We start from the raw sequence: 24,273 nt of genomic DNA on the forward strand, positions 1-24,273 counted from the left end.
CAGGGCCAGCTGGGCTGGGAAAGAGGCTTATTGATCCCAGCCCAATCGAACACAGGATGCCTAGTCAAAGGGCAATTTAATTAAGAAAATACGAGGCTCTTATTTACCTGTTGACACTTGCTAACTGTGCAGACAGCTGCCCCTAGATCTACGCTGACCCACGAACACTGCTGGGGGCCTGGTATAGAACTGTGCGGGAGGCAGCTCTCTCTTCACCGGGCCAGGGGAATCCCAATCCAGCTGCATCAGAACCAGTGTGTGGTGGGGAAAGGCTTGTGAGGATGTAGAGGGGCAAGGGCAGGGCCAGGATTGAGGGATGGAAGAAGGCCAAGGGGAGAGAGAGAGAGGTACAGTTAAATGGGAAACAGAGGTAGAAATAGGCAGACAAAGAGAGGGCTGGAGTCTAGGGTCAAGATGGCGCCTTCTCCGGCCAGGGCCAGCGATTGATCTGCATTATTCCTCTAAATTGAAGCTATTTCCCCTTCAATCTCCGAGTAAGGCAGAGATGAGTGTTTTAGAGTGTCCTTCAAACTCCAACCAGTGAGAGTCCCACCCATCAACCATGCTGGAGGTGGCCTAGCCTGGTGCAGCTCAGCCTGGTTTATATTCAGATCCCCAGAACACAGGCTCTTAGAAAGCTCCACCCCAGTCCCCAGAAATGATCAGAGAAATAGAGACTCCAGAAGCAAAACAGAAAGATGCACATAGAGGTGGGTATTGCCCACCCCAATCCAGATAGGGAGCCAAGAGAGAGGCCTCTCCAGACCTCCCCTTCCAGCTAGACATCCAGGCCCTCTTCTTCTCCAGGAAACCTTCTGCAATGCCAGCTTCAGGTGCCCAGGATGCCTCCTCTTTTCCTGTCAGGATTCATCTCATTTCTATAAACAGGACTGTCATGCCTTCCCGGGCTCCCGGTTTTCAGAAGTCAGGACTCCCTAACAGGCCGAATTGAGGAAGAGGGTTACAAGGGTCCTCACGGGGGTCAGCACAGAGTCCCACCTAGGCACCCCCCAGGCTGAGTCTTGAGGGACCCTGCGGGGTGGGTGGGTGGGGAGACAGCTGCAGGGCTCCTCCTAGGGGGAGGGTGGGTAATTAGGGGCTTTGATCAGGTCTGGCCCTGGAGGATGTGCTGGAGGAAGTTACCTGAGGTTGGAGGGAGAGGGAATGGGAAAGGGTATCCATCAGTCCCTCAGAGGAGAGTGAAGACAGGTAGAGGAGCCTCCCCAGCTCGAGAGGGAACTGTGCCCCAGATCCCCCACACCGTTCCACTTTAGGATTCTCACTTAGATCCCTCATGACACCCCCAGCCCAGCCCCCAAGGAATGCCCCTCCCTTCTATATCCTAAGCAGGACATAAAAGTCCCTTCTGTCACTTCCTCTTCACACTGTGAGAAAGCTGGCATTTGCAGAAAGCCCAGAAAAAACTAAGAGGCCAACACAGAAGCGGGGTGGGGGTGGGGGTGTTCCATTAGAAGCTGCGCCAGGGTTGGGGGAGGAATTACTGACCAAGCCCTAGCTAACCCAGATGCTAACCACAGTGCCAGCCCAGCTGAAAACCTCACCTCTTTTTTACTTTTGAGAGCCCCCAGCCTCCTGCATGGCCTTTTGCCCCCTCCCTTGGAGAAGAAGGCTTTTGGCTCCCTGCCAGGGGATCTTCAGTGGCTGTGGCTGGTGGTGGCAGGCAGGGGGAGTACTGTTTAGTGGTTAACATCATGGACTAGAACCAGATCGCCTGTGTTCAAATCCCTGTTCCGCCACTGACTAGCTTGAACAGGGGTAAGTTATTCAATTTCCCTGGACTTAGTTTCTTTATCTTTGAATGGAAGTAATTGTCCCTATATCTTTAACCCCCAGGGCTGGAACTGTTGCTCTGGCTCTAGAGGAGGGAAAACAGGGTTTGGGAAAGTCCTCGTGGGAATGGCTAAAGGATGAGCTGGGCTAGGCAGGGAAAACAGGGAAGGAAGACCTGAAGCCAAGTTTGGCCTATGTTCTCACACCTGGCACTTGCAGGCCTTCGGTCTGGTCCCGCTGGGCTCTGGAAGTGGCCCAAGTCCAGCCCCCAGGCCTTTGTCCAGCTTGGCACAGCATGCGGCTGCTCTCCAGGCCCAGAGCCTCAGCATTCGTGGAGGGCTGGGCTGCCATCTTGTGGCCACGCCTGAAAACTAACCTAAACTGGGCACTGGCATAGTAGCTTGGAGGGCAGCCCAGCTGAGATAGTAGGCAGCGGGGCTGGCAGGTGTCCCCTCCTTAGGTCAGACCTCTCTCCGCAGTGGGCAGGTGAGGGCAAACCTGGAGGTGTCGCTGTGGGAAATGCATGAACTTGGGCGAGGGTGGGGTGTACAGCTGTTCCTTCTTGCAGGCTCAGGGGTAGGGGCTTCCGGATCTCACAGGCCATGAGAAAGGAGCCTAGCAAGGAGCTGGAGTGAAGAACACTCTTGGGATGCGGGGAGATGTCTACAGTGGTACTTCTCAACATCTGCACTCTTTGCTGGGGGCGCTGTGCGTAGCATCCGGGAGGTTTAGGAGGCCTCTGTCCACTAGATGTCATCAGAAGCTTTTTTCTCAGCTGTGATTATCAAAAAAAAAATAAAAATCTACAGACTCTGCCAAATGTTCCTGGGGTCTACAATCCTGGCCAGTTGAGAGAATTGCTGATCTAGACAGACTCAGTGACAAACCTTTTTTTCCTGCTTGCTGGCTGTGAACCGGTCACTTCACCTCCCCGGGCTTCTGACTCCCCATTTGCATAAATGAAATGCTATTTGGTGAGGCTGTGGCTGCCCTGCACCCTATCCCCGTCCATGTCTACCTCATAGACTGCTGGCCTCCCTCGGCCTTAGGGCCTCAGTGTGAACTGAGACAGAACACAACCTCCTTGGGCCTGGCTTGTGGAAAGGCAGGGCCTCCAGCCCTCCCCCTGCTGGCCCTGGGAATGGGGAGGGGGGTGGAAGATCACGAAGGCTGTGGTGAAGATGGGTGAAGGTGGTCCAGAGGGTGGGTACCTACGTGTACATTCTCAGCAGGACTGGGCCGGGGCTGCTGAGTTCTCCCCCAGGCAGCAGCCACCGTCTGAGGCTCCTATGCGCCCTGCAGGGCACTGTGTGTGTATCAGCCTGCTGTGGACTTGGGCAGCAGTGTGCAGGAATGGGTCTGGGTGGTGTGGGGCCAGAAGCCAGGACTTTAAAGTGCTCACTTTTTAAAAAGAAGGTTACAAAAAAATGTCAGGGGACAAAAGTGAATATTTAGACTTAGAAATCAAGACCAAATATAAATTTTAAAAAGCTGACAAATACTATACATATCCAAAACTTCCAGAAAAAAAATATTTTTACTGATTGCCTGACACGTCTGTGTTGTACTTTTAGAAAAGTTATATTTTTTTGAAAGTATTCAGAATGCCAACAAAACTGTTGCTATCTTGTTTGTCTGTTATCAATTGATATTAAATTAACAAAACATTTATCTTATATAAGCTGCATCAAAGATGACTGAAAATGAAAAATTTATCACTCCTGATACTACTTTTTTCTATGCACCAAGAACCTGCTTTTTTATTTTGGTGTTTTAGTTTTGTTTTTTGAAATGGGATCCCACTAAGCTGCCCAGGTTGGCTTGGAATGAAGATCAACCTCAGCCTCCCAAGTGGCTAGGGTTACAGGAGTGGCCACCGCGCTCAGCTAGGACTTGCTTTAAATTTATAGCTCCCTGGTTTTACCAGGTAAGGTTATCACCTGCTGAAAATACACCAAGATAGAGATACTTAAAGATGCTTTTGTTAAATGTGAGGGACCCAGAGTGGGAAAAAAAAAAGATCTTGAATAAAAACAACAACAAAAATGGAGGCCTCACACTTCCTGGTTTCAAAACTAGGTACAAAGCTACAGTTATCAAGATGGTGTGATGGTGGCATAAGGATAGACATAGATCAATACAATAGAGTTAAGAGTCCAGAAATTAACCCGTACATTCATGGGCAGTTAATTTTTGGCAAAGGTGCCGAGATAATTTGATGAAAACAGTCTTTTCAATAAACGATGCTGGAACGACTGGATATCCACGTGCAAAAGGACAAATTTGGATCCCTTTCTTCACATCACGGGAAAAATTAAGCGATGAATCAAATTCCAAAATAAGAAATTAAACCATAAGACTCTGGAAACTTGGGTTAGGAAGTGGTTTCTTGATATTCCATCAAAATCACAAGTAAAACAGAATAAGAAAGAGACGGGGGAAGGGGAGGGGAGAAGGGGAGGGGGAGGAAGAGGAGAAAGAGGAAGAAGAGGAGAAGAGGAAGAAAGGAAGAGAAGGAAGAAGGAGGACAGGAAAAAGAAGACAAAAGGTAGGCAAATTGGACTTCACTGAGATAAAAGTGAAAAGACAATCCACACTTCAGAGAAAATCTAATGCAAGTCATGTATCTGATAAGGGTCTGATATCTGGAATGTGTAAAGAACTCTCATTACCCAGCAATAAAAAGTAACTCAACTTTTAAATGGCCAAAGGATTTGAATTGCTATTTCTTTAAAGAAGATATACAAATGGCTAATAAGACATAAAAAATATGTTCAACATCATTAGGGAAATGGAACTTAAAGCCACTTTATACCCACCAGGATGCTTATAAGAAAGAAGACAACAATACTAAGTGTTGTCAAGGATATGGAGAAACTGGAACTTCCATACATCGTCAATGGGAATGAAAAATGGTACAGCTGCTTTGGAAAAGTTTGGCAGTTCCTCAAACATTTAAATATGAAGTTATGCCCTGCCATTTCAATTTTAGATATATGCCCAAGAGAATTTAAAGTATATGTTTAAACAGAAGCCTGTGCATGGATGTTCATAGCAGTATTATTGATAATAGCTAAAAAGTGAAAACAACCCAAATGTATACAAAGGAATATTATTCAGCCATCACAAGGAATGAACTACTGATACATGCTGCACTGTGGATGTATCTTGTAAACATTATGCTAAGTGAAAATCAGACACAAAACCCCCACATATTGTGTGATTCTATTTATGTAAAATGCCCCAAATAGGCAAATCCTTGGAGATAGAAAGTGGATTGAAGGGTGCCAGGGCTGGAGGACATAAAGATAGTGGGGAGTGACTGCTGATAGGTATGAGTTTCTTTTGGGTGATGAAAATATTCTGGAATTCGATAGTGGTGATGGTTTTACAACCTTGTGAATGTGATACAAACCACTGAAATACTTTCAAAGGGTAAATTTTGTTTTATATCTTCATTAAAATTTGGGGAAAATAAAAGAAAGAAAAATCAGCTAAGGGGGTTATAAAAATCAGCTATAGGTGGGTATAAATAACTTGCCTATACTGAGAAAAATCCCAGTTTGCATCATCTCAGGGTCCTGACCTGGGACCATGCAAACTGAGCTACCTCATTGTTCTTTTGTTTTTTCTGAAATACTTTAAGTGAATTACTAAAGAATTTTAGAACTGGAATATACATTTTGTTTTGGTACTGGGGATTGAGCCCAGGTCCTTCACAGTGAGTTACATTTCCAGCCCCTCCTCACCTTTGTTTTGCTTTGTCGTTTTTCAGTACCAGGGATCAACCTCAGGACCTTGCATTTACCAGCTAGGTGCGGCACCACTAAGCTACGTCCCCAGCCCTCCACCCTTTTTTTGAGACAAGATCTCCGTAAGTTGCTAAGTTCCCCAGGCTGGGCTTGAACTTGCAATTCTCTTGCCTTGGCTTCCCAGAGCATCTGGATTACAGCTGTGTGCCACGATACCTTTTAAAAACGGCATTTCATTTCACAGAGAGAAAGCTGAAGTCCAAGCCAAGGTCCAGAAGAGGCCAGTGCCACAGTCAGGCCTCTGCCCCAGGCAATCACACGGCCACTGATACATTCTGGACTCACTCACCTCTGCTCCCGTGAGAGTCCTACATGGATTCAAACCCACCGTTAAATATTATCTGAAAAAATGTTAACCCCACAAAAGTGATCCTGTACAGTATAAAAACAAATATTGCACAGCCTCAAATATAACTTTTAAAAATAGCAGTGATTTGTGTGCAGGCAGTTTAAATGTCTTGCAGATGAGGAAAAAATTGAGCCAGAACCAACTTGTTCATCATTATCACATCATCAACTTTGTCTTGATGGTCCTCCTCCTCTGTGCCTCTTTCTGCTTTCCTCTTGTTGCTCCTTTTGCAGCCTTGCCTACCCCTTCCCACCTTGCCAGGCTGCACATTCTTAGCCTCTTCATGCGACAGTGGTTTTATAGCATCATTTTCTGTGCAGAGAATAAGAGCGTCTTATGAGAGAAAGAGAAGTCTTATGAGAGAGAGAAGTCTTTCCTTCAACATGGTTGATCCAAACTTGTTTTGTACCATTGATAACTTCAGGAAGATTTTTCAGGCTCGTAACTCGGTTGGAAATGTCACGTACACTTTTAGGATTGATGTCACATTTAGGGAAATCTCAGTCAAGTTTCTTTCCTCTGTAGGCTGTAAGAATTCAAGTCATTTTGAGTTTCTTGTGTGGTGATAAATTTGAAATATTTTTAAATTGACAGGTTACATTAAAAAATATGTTGATGTTGTTGAGGTCTAGTTATAATGGAGTGTTATGAATTTTAAACTATCTTTGTTAACGTCAGTGTTTTATATCAGATTAGCAAAAAATTAAATATTTTTTCCAATGTGTTTATACAAGTCCCTGTTCCTTATTGATTAGAAAATCAAACAATGCAAGAGTCTTCTCTAAAATTCTATTCAAAAGGGATCCCTTTCTTTTAATAAATTATCTTTCGGTATGATTATCTTCTCAATGTGAAAATCAGTGATATTTTTCAAGACTATTGCTTCTGTTTTATATTCCATTTATTTAAAATATATTCCACTCAACCCAAATGAATTGTATTCCTATAGATAGGGTCTCAGTATGTCCATAAATGCCACCAAACACAAGAGGAAATCAGAATTAAAAAATGGAGTGATCATAAATGGATTTCTTAAAGTAATTTAGTAAATTAAAAAGGAAGCTAGACCACATGGACTAGGCCATGTATTTCTAGGGCTTTTCCCAGGGCTTTGGAAGAGGCTCGTGGAAGGGAGGGGACCTAACCTCTGTTGTCTTCAGGGCATATCAGCCTGTGGTGCATTCTAGGCACACATGTGCCATTGTATGAACACACATGCAAGACACATATGTATGTGCTAAGGACATGGCTCTGGTGCTTCCAGATCCAGCCAAGGTAATAATGGCCCCACAGAAAGCGACGTTTTGGCTACAATGCAAATGGAGTTGGGCTCAGCTAGATGCTCCCTGAGGGGACTGAGGGAAGGGACAAGAGAGGCCCCTGATACGTTGTGATCTAATCTCCAGCTTCTCCTCTAACTTTCCTCCCTTTCTTCTGTCTTCCTCTTTGGAGACCACAGAGCAACAGGCAAAAACACAAAATTTCTAGAAGCCTTCAGCCTGGGTTTAAATCCTTCTTCACAACCCAAGTTAGTGCAAATAGATGTGATCTCTGGGAATTTTCTAATTGGAGTTCAAGAGTGAGATCTGAGATAACCCCCAAGGTGCTGGAGAAACCCAATATAGATTAGGAGAGAGTGAAACCAAGAAGAGAAGATAAAGAGGGCTGCATGGAAAAATGGAAGGGGCTCCAGTCCCAGATCCCAAGCCCACTGGTGCTATGATGCGAATAGCTCCACTTCCATGTGTGAGCTGCCTGGTGTCCTTCCAGTGCACCACAGGTTGGGTTAAAGCTACTTTGAATGAGGTTTCTGTTGCTTACAACTCGAAATGTCCTGGCTAAATGCATTCCCATCCCTCCTTCTCTTCCCGAGGCCCCCATCATTACAATGGCACTGTCTTGGTCAGCTTTCCATTGCTGGGACAGAATCTCCAACATACACAACTTCAAGGAGGAAGGGTTATGTTGGCTCACGGTTTCAGTCTATAATTGGCTCCAAGGCGGAAAAATCATGGTGGAAGGGCATGGCAGAGCAAAGCTACTCAACCCTCACATCTGGGAAGCAGAGGGCAGGACGACAGAGCCAGATAAGAAGGGGCCAGGGACTGCATACAGTCCCTAAGCCACGTCTTCATAGCACACCCAGACATACCCACCTGTGCTTTACTCGTTTCCTAGGTGGCCTTCAAACCAATCAAGTTGACAATCAAGATTCGCCACTAGAGGCACCACTGAAGTCATCCCGGTTCTCTCTTTCTCCCCACTTGCCTAGGGCTTCCATATTCAGGGTGCTGTGAACAGTTACGTAGATTGTTCACTGCACAAGTGCACCTACCTGAGGAGGTGGGTGGGGACAGAGGTCCAGCCTGCTTTCTGCTTGCAAAGCCATGAGCCCTGGAGCAGGACAGCTTCCCCAGGAGCAAAGGGGCACCTTTTTGTAATTGCACACTGACTCCCTGTGTGCTGGAAGCCCCTTCATGTCTACGGTTGGTTTCTTCAGTGCAGAAACTGCCTCCTCACTCTTCATTTGATCACCTTCTTATTCCACCTCTCATTGCACCCTTTCTTTCCCTTATAGCACTTATCTCTCTCAAGCCTTGCTCCCTCCTGTCCATTCTGCCTGCCCAACCTGACCATTCAAAAGTACAGGTTTATTCATATCCTTGCTCTGCTTTCATTCCTTTCTGCTCCCTGCTGCTGTCAGGATGAAGCCCAAATGGGATCCACTGTGCCCCTACTTCTGTCTTTCCCCCCTCGCCTTGGCCCCTTGCCCCGGAACACCTTTGGTTGGCTGAAGGCGGTTTTCTCTCTCTTACTCTGGCTCTTTGCACTTGCTATCGCCTCAATTTGGAGCACCCTGCTTTGGTGCCTCCTCCCTCTTGGCCAGGTGCTGCCAGACTTATTAGAGGTTATCTGCTTGTCTAGGCCCACAGAAGACTGGTTAGGGAACTTTCCCTCTGCTCCTTTCATACCCCCTGCTCCCATCATGGTGCTGCACTCATCGTGTGATCATGATGCGATCCCCCAAAAGTCTGGGTGGCTCCTAAGGGCAGGAACTGTGTCCAGTGGTCTCTGATTCCTCCCAGCACAGGACCTGGCATCTGTTGAATGGATAAAGTCAAGAATGAGCCAATGAGCCAAGGGTCTGCCCACCACTTGAACATGGGCCTGTCGGGTTTCAGGGAAAGGGTCTGCAGGGCGAACGTAGGTGGTGCTGAGGTACTGTGCATGTGAGTGGGAAGGAACATTTGCCTGGCCACCCCTTTCTTGGCCTTGGAGACAAAGGGAGGGCAGAGGTGTCTGTGTGTGGCTGGTGTCCCTCCATGGGCATTGTGACCATAGTCTACTCTTGTTTCACAAAACAAGCTGCGGTGGCCTCCCCTTTAGGAAGCCGTCCTCAGCACCTATGCTAAACCAGAGGCCCTTGCCCTGCTCTTGGAGTTTACAGTCTGAGGAAAGCATGTATGCCACTTGGGACGATGCTGGTCCTGCATGGCCCTCTCCTCAAGGCACTTGCACCCTGTCTTCTTATGAGATGGAACAGGCCCTGGACCCTGCAAGTGCGGGTTACAGGCTGAGTGGAGCAGCCTGTCTGGGATGCTGTACCTTTGCGTCATCTATCGTTAAGAGCCTGTGAATACCAGGGTGTGCAAAGCTGCTCGCTTTGGGTTTTCCTCTTAATGCTGTGGGCACCTATCCTATGTTCTCTCCCTGCAAGGACTGAGTGACACCTGGGGCCATGACCTCCCGGTGATCCTCTGGAGACACCTAGGGTCACTCGGTTCATTTGGAGGGCATGATTGTCTTGTATACAATACTTCAGGATCACCAGGGGGAGCTTTTGAAAAATGACAGTAAGTGGCCTGGGTATCTGCACAGACATTAAATCTGAGTCTCTAGGAGGAGGGGCCGGGCAAGGATTTTTTTTTTTAAACTACGCAGATCAATCTATTGTGGATCCTTCCCTGAGAATCACTGACTTGTGCGTGGAGCTGTAAGTCAAGGTCGGGGACTCCCTCAAGTGGGAGACACGCTCTCCTTCCGGTGGCAGCAGGCTGTCTTCCTGCAATCCGTCTGCTGCCGACAGGGGTCGCTGCGGGGCAGCTGGCGCAGCTCGCTACGCTTCCTCCAGATCTCGACCCCACCCGCAACCCCCAGCCTAAGGAAAGCCGGAGCCACCGCTGTATAAATTAGCGTCTTTATTTCCAACACCCGAGCGAGCGCCCGCAACGAGCGCCCGCAGCTCGCTCGCCTGCCGTATAAACATACAAAGTCCCTGTTGCACCACACACCATGCCTCAGAGATAAATACAGCCCTAGGGGCTCCTGCTCTGGCAAAGCAACTCTTATTTACAGGAATAGATTACAAAAAGTATTACAAAAAGTGGTCCTGAACCGCGGGACGGGGTGGGAGGGGGGGCTGGAGCGCACCCCGCAGGCGGTGGGGAAAGGTGGGTGTAGCATGTAGCGAGGTCTCTGGAAGGTAGGGGCCGAGCCCCTAAAAAACACCCGGATGTGGTGGTGGTGGTGATGGGGGGGGGCGTAGATTTGCAAGGGTCTCAGCCCCCTTGCTGGAGGCAGCACGGAAAAGGAAGGGCCTGGCCCTTGAAGGGTGGCTGCGCCTCACCGAGAAACCCCAGGCGGCCATCGCGTGAGTGTCGGGGAAAGGTGCCGCGTGGAAAACCCGCAGCGTCCTCGCGCTGCGGTCAAGGGGGCGGGAACGCTTTCCAGGTGACCGGTCTCTCCCGCCCGGGAGGGGTCGCTTTTAAAGCGCGCTTGGGAGGAGTGGCATTTAAACTCAACCTTTGGGCTCGAGGGACCCTAGAGCACCATCCCTCGGGAGGGCATCGCGCCCCTCAAAGCACCTGGTAGATGGGGTTGGGGTTCGCGCCCGAGGGACCCTGCGAGGTGGCGTCCGGGGAAGGGGTGGGGGCGCCCAGCTCGCCCTCGCTGGGGGCGGCCGCTTCTTGCTGGCGCGGAGGCGACTCTGGCGGAGCGTCGGCCTGCAGGAGCGCGGGCGCGGCGGGGCTCTCCGTGGAGATCCGCTGGACAATGCTGGACAGGCAGTCGAGGCTCGACACCGCCGCCCCCTTCCCAGGCCTGGGCTCTGCGCGGGGAGCGGGGAGTTCGTCAGCAGAGGTTGAGCTGCGGGGCAAGGTCCCACCCCTGGGCCCAGCGCAGAGTGGGGCAGAGGGGAAACTGAGGACCTGCCAGCCTCTGGGGCGATCTAGCCAGCGAGAGAGTGCGGGGCGAAAGGGGAGGGAGCCGCACGCGCAGAATTTCATTCGGTGCGCCGGGACCCCGGATGCAAGCGTGTGCCGGAGGGGGGATGAGATAGAGGGAGGCCAGGGCCGCTCCGGGGGGGATACGCGAAGGAGGCGCGCGCGGCGCGAAGCGGGGAATACGCACCGCTGGGCGCCTCGCTGTAGCAGGCGCCGTCGTAGCAGTTCCGCCGCCGGGCGCCACTCGGGGGGCCGCTGTAGTCCATCTGCAAACAGCAAGGACGTCCCAGTCAGGGCCGCGGGACCGCTAGGGGCCCAAGCACCACTCCCAGCAGCCCGCCGCCCCCAAGTGTCAGCCACAAATTCTGGGACCAGATCTGTCTGTGATGAGAAGTAGGAGCCCGCAGGAGCTGGTATCTGCGGCACGCAAGGCCAAACGGAGGGTGGGCGATCACTTAGTGGCCCAAATCTACATTTTGGAAATAGGGATTAGTGGAGAAAAATCATACTTTCAGGTCGGCGCAGTGTTCTATTAGCGCCCCGATCTGGCGGATCGCGTTCGTCCAAAGTTTTGGGCTACCCCAGCGTACGCTGCCCGGGGCGCAGGGACGCACTCCCAGGAAGGCTCCCTACCCCAAGGACCGGTTCCCCGCGCTAGGAAACGCGTCGCAGACGTAAGGAGCGCTGCCTCCGTCTCTCCCGGCCCGGGTCCCAGCCTTACCATGCCGTCGGAGCAGTTGGAGCGCGGGCTGGACGCGTCCGAGTCGCCACTGTAGTGCTCGCCCCCGCGGCCTGGGGGCAGCGGGCCCGGCGCGTAGAAGGCGGCGGCGCCAGGGGGCGCGGCGTCCTGGTCGCGCAGCAGAGCCTGCAGGCCCTCGATGTAGCGGATGGCGTTGCGCAGGATCTCCACCTTGGGCAGCCGCTGGTTCGGGTTGCTGGACGTGCAGCGCTTGAGCGTCTCGAAAGCCTCGTTGACTTTGCTCAGGCGGCGGCGCTCGCGCATGGTGGCAGCCTTGCGGCGGTCTGCGTTAGTGGTCTTGCGCTTGCAAGCTTTGCAGGCCCACAGGAGGCAGCGGCCGGCCTGGTGGTGCCCGCTGGGTGCGCGCACATGCTCGTCCTCGCGCGCACCCGAGGCTGGGTGCACAGCTGCCGGGAAGTGCGAATGCTCCTCGGGCTTCAGGAGCGCGCCCACGTGCACCAGGCGTGGGTCCAGGTCCTCGAAAAAGCGCAGATCCGGGGAGTCGAAACATGGGTCGTCATAGAAGTCATCGGCTGTGACAAAGGAGCAGAGAGAGCCGTCCGGGCCCGTCAAGTCTACGTCTCTGAGCGGCGGCGACAGTAACTCCATGTCCCAGCAGGGGATGGTGCGGTCCTGGTCTCGCCCAATCCAAGCGGCAGGAGTTGCCCTGAACTTTCCGCCCCTCACTCCGCAGCCCCAGCGGTGCGGTGGCAAAGTGCTGGGATTTGAATGCACGACCGACTGTCCCCCACCCCGCCCAGTCCTGTCCAGCCGGAGGTGCGGCGGGGAAAGTGGCGGCGGGGCGGTGGCGTCCCGCGGCGTCCCCACTCCCAGCTCCTCGCCGGGCGCCCCGGGCAATTTGTCTGTAGTAGCCTAAAAGCCGGGGAGTTGGAGAGGGCGGCGTGGGGCGGGGGAGTCCGAGGCCAATAGGAACGCGAGGGGCGGGGCCTGGGGTCCCCTGGGTGCCCGGGGGCCCAGGAGCGCCCCCCTCCTGTCTCTGGGCACTCGCGTGCGCGCTCCCCGGCTCCTCCCTAGGCGGGAGCCCGGCCGGCTCTAGTGGCCCGACGCGGCTGCACTTGGCTGTCGCGCACACTCTACACTTGATTTTAGCCAAAAGGCAGAGAAAGGATTGTCGCGCACACTTTCCAAGCCCTCCAGCGCCCGACTCCTGCGTCCTCAGGGAGCGCTTGCTGCGACCGCTTCCCTTGCCCCGATTTGTGAGAAAACCAGGAGCAGGTCAGGAATAGAAATAAAATCCGGAGAGATTTGGAGGGAGACGCAAGGAACACGGCAGAGACGTGAGAGATACCCTCAACGAGGCTAAGAGACTGCAGAAAGCTAGACAGAGGCGGAGAAGCCTCGCAGGGGACTTCGAGACCCGGAGTCTAAGGGGCGAGCCTGAGACCTACTACGAGGAGGTGATGACACTCACCCAACCTCCGCCCTGGAGTTACCTCAGGGGCCGCGGGCCCAGCCCATCTTCCGTGGACACAGAAAACCCATCTTGTATCCGGGAGTTGGGAATCGGCCCTAAAACTTCGTGCCGTCCTGCCAGGTCCAGGCCGGCAAGGAAGGAGGCAGACTCCCGCTAACCTTAACAGTACGCGTGTCCCCACCCGGGTCCATGCCAGAGGCTGGGGGGCCTAGGCCCGGATGCAAACACTCCGCCTAGGGCTTGTCTCAGCTTGCTCTGTGTGAGCCAAGGGAAGTGTCTTTCATGAAGGTCGCAAATGCCAGGACCTGGCCCTATGCTCTCCCTGCAGAGTAGAGTCTGTGTGATTTTGTGGAAGTCACATCTCTGTCTGGAACCCCAGTTTCCACTGATAAATCTGGGGACAATAGCAGTCTCTTGGAGTAATTGTGGCAGTGACAAGCTAAAGAGAGGGAGGATATGGAAGACCCCAGTGGAGGTGCAGGGCTATTGTGGCAAGGGGGCTGGCCTGGGTCCCCAACAGCTGCTGCATGGTATCCTGAGCAGGCTTCCTGGCCTTTGCCTGTGGTGCTGAACCCTGGCGGGACCCATGGAGTCTCCAGGCTCAGTTTCTCTGGACGCGTCAGTTGTACCTCTTCCCTGCAGGCTCACTGACACCTGTAGTTCTGCACTCTTAACCTGGTCTCCCTTCCTGGACTCTGGAAATTTAAGCAAGAGTGATCTCCAAGCCTTTTCCATTAACTTCCAGAAGCCATCCTAGCTGGCCTCTCAGGACCCAGGGGATCTCTCTCCTCCTACCAGATCCAGAAGGCTCTTTGGGGACGTTACCTACTTCATCTTCTGGCAGTGGGAGTAGCACTGAAGCTGCCCCTTCGCTCCATTGTGTCACTTTGCAGAGTTATGGAGTGTCCACTGTATGCTAGAGCCGGCTCTGCCTGCATGGTGCATACAACAGGGCAGGGTGACAAACAAATAAGCAATCAAGCATACAATGTCAGGAGGTTACAAATTCTGCAAAGACAAATAAAGCAAGAGAAGGGAACAACAAAGTGATGAAAATTATTTTACTATACGGGGCCATCGGGAAGGCCTCTCTGAGCTACTTACATTAGAGCAGAGACCTGAATGCAGGGAGGCAGAAGCAGAAATCTGGGGCCACATAGAAGGAGGAATACGTACAAAGGTCCTGGGGCAGTACCATGGTTTTCAGGTTTAAAGCACAGAAAGGAGGCTTATATGTCTATGAGTCATAAATTGGCTTCAGCTTGTCTCTCCAGCTCTCATCACTGTTGATAGCCCCATTCCACTCAGCCTGACCTCTCTTCCTTTCTTTCAATGCTCTGGTCAGGATGCTACCTCAGAGCTTCTACTTGCTGCTCGAAGTTTGTAGTACTTTCCCTTGTCAGCTCATGATTGGCTGCTTTTTATATATCTGGTTATCTGAAATGTCAAATGTTGCTTCCTTGGGATGAACAGAGTGAGCCAGGGGAGAATGGGGGAGATGGGTCAGAGTGGGAGAGAAGGGATTGTATTCTGAGATGGAAAGCCTTTGGAGGGCTTGAGCAGGAGAAGTGAGTGTCATTGCACAACTCATTTTTTTTTTTTGTACGGGGGATCCAACTTGGGTCCTTGCGCTTTCGAGGCAGGCAGTGGAACCACTGAGCTAAATCCCCGGACCACCCAACTCATTTTAACAGAGACATACTGGTGACCGGAGGGCAAGGGCAGAAGCAAGACCAGTCAGGATGCTATCATGAAATCCAAGCGAGTGATGATGCCACCTAGATTTGGGTGGCAGCAGCGGAGCTGGTGAAAAGTGGTTCAGTTCCAGATGGATTTCCAAGATGGAGCCAGCAAAATTTATTCAGGATTGGATGTGGATCTGGGGAGAAGAGAGGAGCTAAGAATGGCGAAAGAGCTGGTGTTCAGGTGGCAGATCCAGAGTCCAGCTTGAGTAAAATTTGAAACTCATGTTAAACACCCAGGGGAGATATAGAATAGGCAGGAGGATTCACGGGGCTGAGTTCCAGAGGGGAGGTATGAAATCAACTTCGTTGGCTTGAGAGATACCTTGGAGAAGTAAAGGACACTTATGCATGTGTCTGGATGGGCCATACAGGCATGACCATGGGGACCACGTCTGGTCCCTGATCCCTTCTCCTGATCTCTGCTTCCTGAATGTCACAGGGTGGGTGGATTTCCTCTGCCATGCTCTTCCACCATGGTATTTCTGCTTTGGGGCCAACTGACCAGGGACTGACACCTCTGAAATCATGAGCCAAAGTAAACATCTCCTCCTTTAAGTTGCGGGTGTCAGGTGTTTTATCACAGCAAAAGGAAGCTGACTAACACAAGACATCTGTGCATGAGGATGTCCTGTCTACCTCTAAGACATCTCCTAAGTCCATCCATCCCCAGTGTCACTGTCCTGTACTAAGCTGCCACACGGTTGGGCTGGATGACTCCAATAACCTGGCTGCTCTGGCCCCTGTAGTAATCCATTCACTACACAGCAGCCTCAGTAAACCTTTAAAAACATAAATTAGATCACACCACACTTCTACTTTAAACTCCTACTTCCTTGCTGCATTTAGAAGAATATCTCATCTCCTTACCCTGGTTTACAGGACCTGTAGGAGCTGGCTTTGGCTTTTCTCTCCAACTCATCTAGAGTCATTGTTCCCTTCCATGGCCCCATTCCAGTCTGCCCGACCTCCTTTGGTTTCTTTCAGCACTCTGGCCAGGATCCTGCCTCAGAGCCTTGCACTTGCTGCTCTAAGCTTATAGCACTGTCCCTGGGCTCTGCCCAGAATGGGCTGCTTTTCGTATATCAGGTCTTAGCTCAAATGTCTCTGAACATGCCCTCTCAAGTACCTCCTTCCCTTTCTCCAGGTCACCCTGCTCCTTTCCTTGGTGACACTGACACTTTTTGATGATCTTCTCTGTCAGTTTGATCATTGGTTGACATGGGATCAATCACAAAGGTAAGGGTGTTTAGTTTACCATGGCATTTCTAGAAACCTCGGCAGCCGATTCATAGTAGTAACTTGGTAAATATCAAGTGAAAGAAGGCATGATCCATGCTCTTTGGATCTCTATGCATATATTTGAAAGTCGTGAATCATTAGTGGTTTTATTTCTTCAAAACTAGCCAGTCACATGTATGATTAGACATACATGTTCTTCCCAGGCACAGCACTGGCTCATCTTCATGGGGGAAAACACTTTATGTTGGGAAGTTATACATGGTATGTTGTAATATTGTGATAGTGTGAAGAAAAATACTAATATGTGACTTAAATACCCAATGAGGAATGTAAATACTTATAATTGTTATAGTTACGGTTTACATTGAAAAAGTATTTCTTCCCACTTGTTCAGGTCTCAGCAGATGACCTAGCACATATTTGGCACTCAATAAATGAATAAATCGACTTTCTTAAAGAGTATACTGAGATTTCCACTGATGCTCCTCAAACCCCTTATCTATGCAAATCTAGTTTTTTCCCAGGCCTAAGTAAGCAAAGAAAATACAGAAATAAATTGGATGCAGAGACGTAAGTGATTGCAACTTTGCTTTGCATGTTTTCAGTTCATGAACACCTCTTTCGGGCTGTCAGCAAGGTGCCTTTACAATTAGTAAATGTTATATGTTTGCAACTTACCAAATGCATTTACTGCATTTTATCACTTGTGTCTTATAAATCTAAACTGCTTTGACAGTTATAAAGTTGATTTGCAGCATCTCCTTTTTCTGTAATTAGGAAGCACTGTTTTGAAATGCGTGCACATACCAGTGGTAAATGCCACTTTTCTAATGGGCTTCCAAGTGGGGATTTTCTTTTGCTGTGAGGCTTTGCCACTTGAAAAAAGGCTGCAGCTCACCGAATTGGTGACCTATACAGACTTCTCCAGGCCTGGGATCCACTCCCACCTGGGATCATCCTGCTTGTGGCATGGCTTTGGAGAGAGGTTTGTCAACACTGCCATCCTGTCCATTATCCAAAGAGCAGGGAGAAATGTGTCCGCACTGGGACCTGGTGTCCTTTCAATTCTAGTGCTGGACTAGGGGTAGAGTGGGCGGAATTCAAGTATGGAAGCTGAAAGAGTCCCAAATACTTCACTGTGACATCTAGTCAAGGGTGTTCCTCCCACAGGGGCTGGGCTGGTTCTGGAAGAGCCCAAGGGCATGAGCTGAAGGACTGTAGAGGGCTCCCCAGAACCTCTCCCCCAATTCTGGCTCTGTGCATGCCTCTCCTTGACCTTGTTCTCCTGTCTTCACGTGAGGGGCTCCTTTGGCAGGGGTAAGAAGGAGGGCTGCTGGGTGCCCCTTCTCCCTCTGCCCTTTCCAGTCCTCCCTCCTCAGCCTCCTTGGCCAGCCTACTCAGGGGCTATAATTGGAGAGCTAGCCTCTGGGCAGGAATGTGGGCCTGGGTGGGCCCCCACAGTGCTGCCCCCTCAGGGAGCAGCCGGGCTGGGGTTCCCAGCATGTATATATATAATATATATAGCCTGGAGACACCCGATCCAGCCTGCACCTGCCCCAGGCTTCAGACACCCCTGCCCTGCCCAGGCAGGACTTGTGGCCTGTGCACTGGAGCTGGCCCAGGCCACATATTTGGGCAGGATGCAGGAGTGTAGAAGGGTCAGGGGGTGAAAACATGGGCTAGATGAGGCAGGCCCCAGCCCTTTATTTGTTGTTCCTGAATCCACCGAGTGTCCCCCTATATCCCCTGGTGATTTGGTCCCTGGGAAAGCCTGAAAGTGCTCACCACATAGGTAGAGTCTACCCTGTGGCCAGTTTGGGCTGGCTGGCTGGCTGGCTGGTGTGCAGCCAGGGTATAGACATGGTCCCAGAGTCAGGACCAGGCTCCCAGATAATCTCTACCCTGCCACTCTGCCTCCCACATGTAAGCAGGGCTTAGATCTGCAAGATGACCTGGGAGTTGGTCAGCAAAGATCCCCACAGAAGGGAAAGCGGGTAAGAAGGCAGCAATGATGTGTACACTTCCCACCCGATGTGCAGGCTGTGGGCTTGTGCAGTGGCATGTGCACTATGCCCACTATATTGTCTGTTCTATGATTCATTTATTCATTCAAGGGACACCTATTCAGGTGCAGGAAGTATAGCAGCAAACAGACAGACATTATCCCCTAGTCTCATGGAGCTGATATTCAGACATGGAAAATAGGCAAGAAAAATATTCACAATAATAAGTGAATTATATGGTATGTCAGAAGGTGGTACTTGCTGCAGAAAGACACTGAAAGCAGAGCAAGATAAATGGGGTTGGAGTGTCAGCATGGGGCTGTTTGTAGGATTAAATAGAATAATCAAGTTGACAAAGTGACATTTGAGCAAGGAGTTAAACAAGGTTTAAGAGCTGGCCATGTGACCATCTGGAGAATAATGTTTCTGGCAGAGGGAATAAATAATGATTGAGTACTTTCTATGGGGGATCTATGGGTGGTGAGGCAGATGTGTCTTCTGTCCCCCCAGGAGCCTCTGGCCTGAGAGTCTGGCACTGTGTGGACTGAGCGAGGGGCATGAAGGTGGCAAGAGAGTTTGAGGAGGGTTTGCTAGGTGGTGTGTCACTCATGACAAAAGTATGTCCTACAATCTGACCAAGAAGTTCTCTAAGCATTATGCTTACTGGACTGGAGCTGGAGCACCCCTCCCCTTAATGGGTTTGTTAAGAACTTCCTCCAGTACTGGCATAGTACTTACATTTAACAATTTTTCCTCAAGAGGGAATTCTTTAGATATAATTTTTACATTGGTATAGATTGACCTAGAAGTGAAATTTGCTCAACTCAAGATGTGCAGCAGGGATGGGAAGCTACACAGGTAAGGAGGGGAGGGCCCCTGGTGTGCCTGACATGAGCTTGACATTGTGGTGGGCAGGCCCCTAAATAAGCTTCTCCTCCTGTGAGTTTCAGGTGTCAGGTACTTTGTCCTAACAAGGAGGAAAGTGGCTAAAACGCCACGTACGTACCACGTTCCAGGTGTACCCCACCTGCCACAGGAAGTCTTTTCAGGTGCAGGATTCCTGTGCCTGGATCCCCTCAGTGTCCTCCTATGTCCCCTGCTGACTTGGTCCCTGGGAAAGCCTAAAAGTGTCCACCACGTAAGTACAGAGTCTACCGTGGGACCAGTGTGGATTGGCCAGGTGGGACTGTGTGCAGCCAGCATATAGACACGGTCACAGAGTGAGAAACCATCACATCACATGCCATCCACACCCCATAATAGATGCCATGCATTATGGTTTATCTCTAGCTGTCCCCTCAAATCCTCATGCACTCATAGGCAGGGCTTTTAAAAGGTGATTGAACCCTGGAGGCGCGATAGCTAAATGTGATTTTAGGAGGTGGGGTCTGGTTGGAAGAGGTGGGTCACTGTGAATGGCCTGGAAGAGTGTGTCTCCCTCTCTGACTCCTCCCTTCTGGATTCCATGGTGTGAGTAGCTTTCCTTCCCCCAGGCCCTTCCACAGCGGCGTTCTTGTGTTTAAAGATGTAGAACATGGACTGAAACTTCTAAGATGTGAGCTACATTAAACTTCTTCAAGTTGTGGATGTCAGGTATTTTCTCTTGGCAATGAGGAAAGTGACTAAAACAGATCTGGGTGCTGAGAGTGGGGTTTTGCTGTGATGCTACCTGACCATATGGGTCAGAAGCCTTTGTAGCTGATGCAAGGGAGGAATTTGAAAAGATTGGATGCTGGCTGGAGAAACGGCTTTAGAATTTGATGCAAGATTCTGGCCCGACCTCAGAAGACCAGAATGCTGACAGAAATAGATATGGTAAAGGCCAAGCTCAAGAGGTTTCAGATGGGAACAAGACCTCCATTGGCAGCTGGGCTAGAGGCCATGTGTATTATACTTGGTCAGAAAATGTGTCTATATTTTGCTTGAAACTTTGAAGAGACTGAGATTGTGAACAGGAGACAAGTTAATGTGGTGGAGGAAATTTCAAGGCAGCCTAACATTTGAGCTATGGCCTGGGTACTGCTTGGTACTTTTATTGAGATTTACACTGAAATTCAGGAGCACAAAGCTCATTTGAAAATTCTGCATTTTCCCCAGAAGAAAGACCCTGCCAAGTTTGGGCCAGGGAAAGCTTGGCTGCTAAAAAGATTTGCATTAAAAAGAAGCCAAGTACTTTTCATTAGAACAATAGAAAAGATGCCTTGTGGGCACATGAGGAATCCACAAGATCTCCAGGTCACAGCTCAAGGGTGTAATACTATAAAGCTTTCATTTGAGAAGAGAGCCCTGAGGCACTCTGCTCTAGAAAGGCCATCTAGGGAATTGGATTGCTCAGATTTGTTTCACAGAGCTCAGCCATCCAGGCACTCAGAGGTCAATGTAGCCATGATTCAAGCAGTCCTGGCTACTGCTCAAGCTGGCAGCAGAAGGCATCATCCACATGGTGCTAGTTTTACAATTATGCAGAATGCTAGATTCCACTCAGATTTCAGAAGAAGGCCTGAGAGGCCAGGAAGTATGCCCTTCAGACGATCAGTTTGTGAAGTTGTGAGAGTGAAGCTGAAAGTACAGTGGACACCCCAGGAAGTTGGAGAAACCAGGAATATGGAATGGCTGGTGAGAAAGCTCGCAGGCAGTGAGCAAAGCCACCACAAGAGAAAGGCATGAGAACTGTAACCAGCAGTGCTGTAGGGGCAGAATCACCCAAGCTCTTTAGAGCCCACATGTCACAACACTGCCTTGGGTACTGGATATGGAGCTGCGAGATTTAATGTTTGACCTGCTGGGGTTCTGTCTTGCTTTGGTCTCATTCATTTCAATCCCATTTCTCCCTTTTGCAATGGGAATGTTTACCCTGTGTCATCATATGTTGGCAGTGTTTAACTTTCTTTTTTATTTTTACAGGGGCTCACAGCTGAGAGTTTCAAGTCTCAGAAGAGATGGGTTAAATGCATGTTGTATAAAGAGATGCATATGACTCTTTTGGGGGCCAGGGGTGGGATGCTATGGTTTATATCAAGATGTCCCCCCAAAGACTCATGTGCTCATAAGTGATGAACCATGGGAGTGCTATAGCTTAATGTGATATTAGGAGGTAGGGTCTGGTTAGAAGAGACGGATTACTGGAGGTGTGATCTAGAAGGGTGTATCTACCTTCCTGGCTTCCCTTTTCTCTCTGTGCTTTCTGACAACCATGGCATGAATGCTTTCCTCCACTAAGGCCTCAACACCATGATGTTCCTGTGTTTAAGCCTGCTGAACATTGAGTGAAACTTCTAAAACATGATCCAAAATAAACCCCTCCTTTAAATTGTGGGTGTCAGGTGTTTTGTCTCAGTTATGGGAAAGTAGTTTAAACACCATGTACACCCACACACCATGTATACCCCACACCATGTACACCCACACACCGTGTACACCTCACATGCTGTGTATGCTCCACGTGCATGCACACTCTACATCTCAGAATACCTCTCACTTCCAAGTTCTTCCCCAGGGACTCAGAAGCCAGGTGAGAAGAAACATCAGGAGCTGAGACTATTTGCCAGGGCAGGCATGCTACAGCCACTGGAGAACCAAACCCACCATGCCTGGATTTTGGAAAGGACCAAAGGTTTGTTCTCACCTCTCCTCCAGGCCTACTGTCCCCAAAACTACAGTCCTCTTTTGCCTCTGAGGTGAGCACAGGGTTCTCAGCAGCCCAGGTTCCAAGATCCAAAATACAGATTTGATGTAGTTTACTAAACCAAATAATGGGACACAAACAACTGGACAATAGCTTAATAATTAGAAGTAGTAAAGGAGGCAGGACTCATGAGGGTGTCAATTATTTCTTGTAGGCTCTTGGAATGAGGGGCCCTACATAGAAGGAGAGCTCACTGCCTCTACAGAATAAAGCCCTAAAAAAGCAAATTCAACTTGCAGCATGCGTCAGACAAAAGAAATAAAATTGCCAATATATGGGATTTCCTGCAGAGCACAATCTCCCCAGGCTAAGCTAGCTTGGTAGTGGGCAGAAGATGGATGGGACCCTCTCAGAGTTGCCCTCGACTTATACATGGCAAGATCCAAGAGAAGCAGAGGACGTCCCTGTCTCCTGTCTCTGATGCCCCACATGAGGCTGAGCCCGGGGCCCAGCTTGGGGCAGGACAGAGCGCACAGTTCCCTCACCCACACCCACCCAGGTCCCTGTGTGCTGTGTCGTAGCATGTGGACCTCTAGACTGCAGACACCTCCCACAGTGCATATACGGCTTAAGTGTCATGTGGATCCCACACTCCTTGTATATGTGATGCACATGTGATGCACACCCCACGCTCCCTGTATACCTCACATGTGATGATATACGCTCACACTCTGGTACACCTGTTGTGTAAATGTGTACCTCATTCTCCATGTGCAGTCCACACAGATTGTGTACCTTGTGCCCTGTGTCCATCTCTCATACCCAACACACACCTAACATATTGCGTCCGCCTTTCATGTTAGGACCATGTTACACCCACATGCAGCTTACGTAGTGCTACCCCTCACACTCCGTGCTACCTCACGCACTCTGTACAGCTCACACGTGTCACATGTCACACACATGCCCTTCTTATCCCTGCATACCTCCTGCAGTGGTTTCCTCCCACACCGTGTACACTTCACCCACAGAACTCACCTCACACACCACAACCCGAGTCCTGCCTGCTTACAGTCTATGCCACGTACATCGACTCCTCGGTCCAGGGTGACGCCTGCCCCACATCCCCACCCATCCACAAAGAGGACACCAAGGGACCTATCGTCTCTTCTTTGCAGTTTCCAGTTGAAGTTGGAAAGCCTGGAGGAGGCCAGTCCTCCACTTCAGGGATCTGGGAACTGGAGGAGGGCACATGTGGCAGGATCTGGGGGTGGCTGTGGGGCCCGCATAGGGGCTCGGCTCCCCACCTCTCACGTTGTCTCCTTTTGGCCTAATCAGCCCACCTGCCAGCCTGGGGGCTCCGAGGGGCTGAGATTAAGGCACACACAGACACTGGGCTCCAGGAACAAACGCCAGCTGCTACACCAGCAGCTGCCCAGCCGCACGCCTCTGAGGGGAGGTCGGGCCAGTTCTCTTCCCCAAACCTCCCCACTCCTGGCCAGTGGCGCCCAGGACAGAGGTTTTTCCCAGCAGAAGGACAGAGGGCTGAGGGCCTATGGCTGATCCTCTGGCTGCCCAGGACGCCTGTCATCTGCCTCCGCCCTGCATTCTGTTCTGCCACCTCCAAGCAGCTTTCCTGGATTGCTGCTTTCCCATGCACGCCAGCTGGCCTAACTGCCTCCAGCCCTCAGTGGTCCCTAAACATTTGCCCTATTTTTAGCCTCCAAGCTAGGCACTTCAGATCTAAAGATAATCCAGACCTGAGAGAGCCCTATCTATTTGGGGCAGGGGGAGAACATTGAATCATCAAAGTACCATGAGAGAGCATCCAGAATGGGCAATGCAAGAAGACTTCTCCAAGCAGGAAGTATTGGTGTTCTTCCTCTTGAGTGTTGAAGGGTGAGTAGGAGTGCCAGAGGTGATAGCCAAAAGAAAAGCATCCCAGGCTTAGAGCAGAGCACAAGTACAGGTCAGTAGCCATGACAATATGCCCTGGGGTGTTCTCCACACGGGTGACACTGACCTGTGGTTCCTTTGGTCTTCAGCACCTGATGCCCAGACTTCTAAAGGGGTGAAGGAGCTCTGGAACAAACCCTCAGTGTTCCAGGTAAGATCACAGTTGGGTCAGGAGTCGAGTGGCTGTGTGTCAGGATGGCAGGGGAAGGACAACGACCTTAGACAGCAGAGATCCTGGACCAGAGCCTCAAGGCCCAGTTTTCATCTGGCTGTGCTACGCCCACCGGTGCCCCTCTCAGAGCACCCCCATGCCCTCTCCTTGCCAGGGTCCCTGCTTCTTCCCAGTCTCTCAGCCTC

The 24,273-nt window shown here is 50.6% G+C and overlaps 1 protein-coding gene across 1 annotated transcript; it reads right to left on the bottom strand.

Moving 5' to 3' along the window:
* Nucleotides 1-10,135: 10,135 nt before the first annotated feature.
* Nucleotides 10,136-12,759, bottom strand: Myod1 (myogenic differentiation 1). Its single transcript, XM_004851509.3, has 3 exons — nucleotides 11,896-12,759; nucleotides 11,362-11,440; nucleotides 10,136-11,059 (listed from the first exon to the last, which is right to left on the bottom strand). The coding sequence occupies exons 1-3, from the start codon at nucleotides 12,520-12,522 to the stop codon at nucleotides 10,809-10,811; spliced, it is 957 nt and encodes a 318-aa protein (XP_004851566.1). The 5' UTR covers nucleotides 12,523-12,759; the 3' UTR covers nucleotides 10,136-10,808.
* Between the last annotated feature and the right edge of the window lie 11,514 nt (nucleotides 12,760-24,273).

Source organism: Heterocephalus glaber, unplaced genomic scaffold (assembly GCF_053883595.1).
Source record: "Heterocephalus glaber isolate CG9 unplaced genomic scaffold, H.glaber_assembly_v1.0 deba00001428, whole genome shotgun sequence".
Classification (NCBI taxonomy): domain Eukaryota; kingdom Metazoa; phylum Chordata; class Mammalia; order Rodentia; family Bathyergidae; genus Heterocephalus; species Heterocephalus glaber.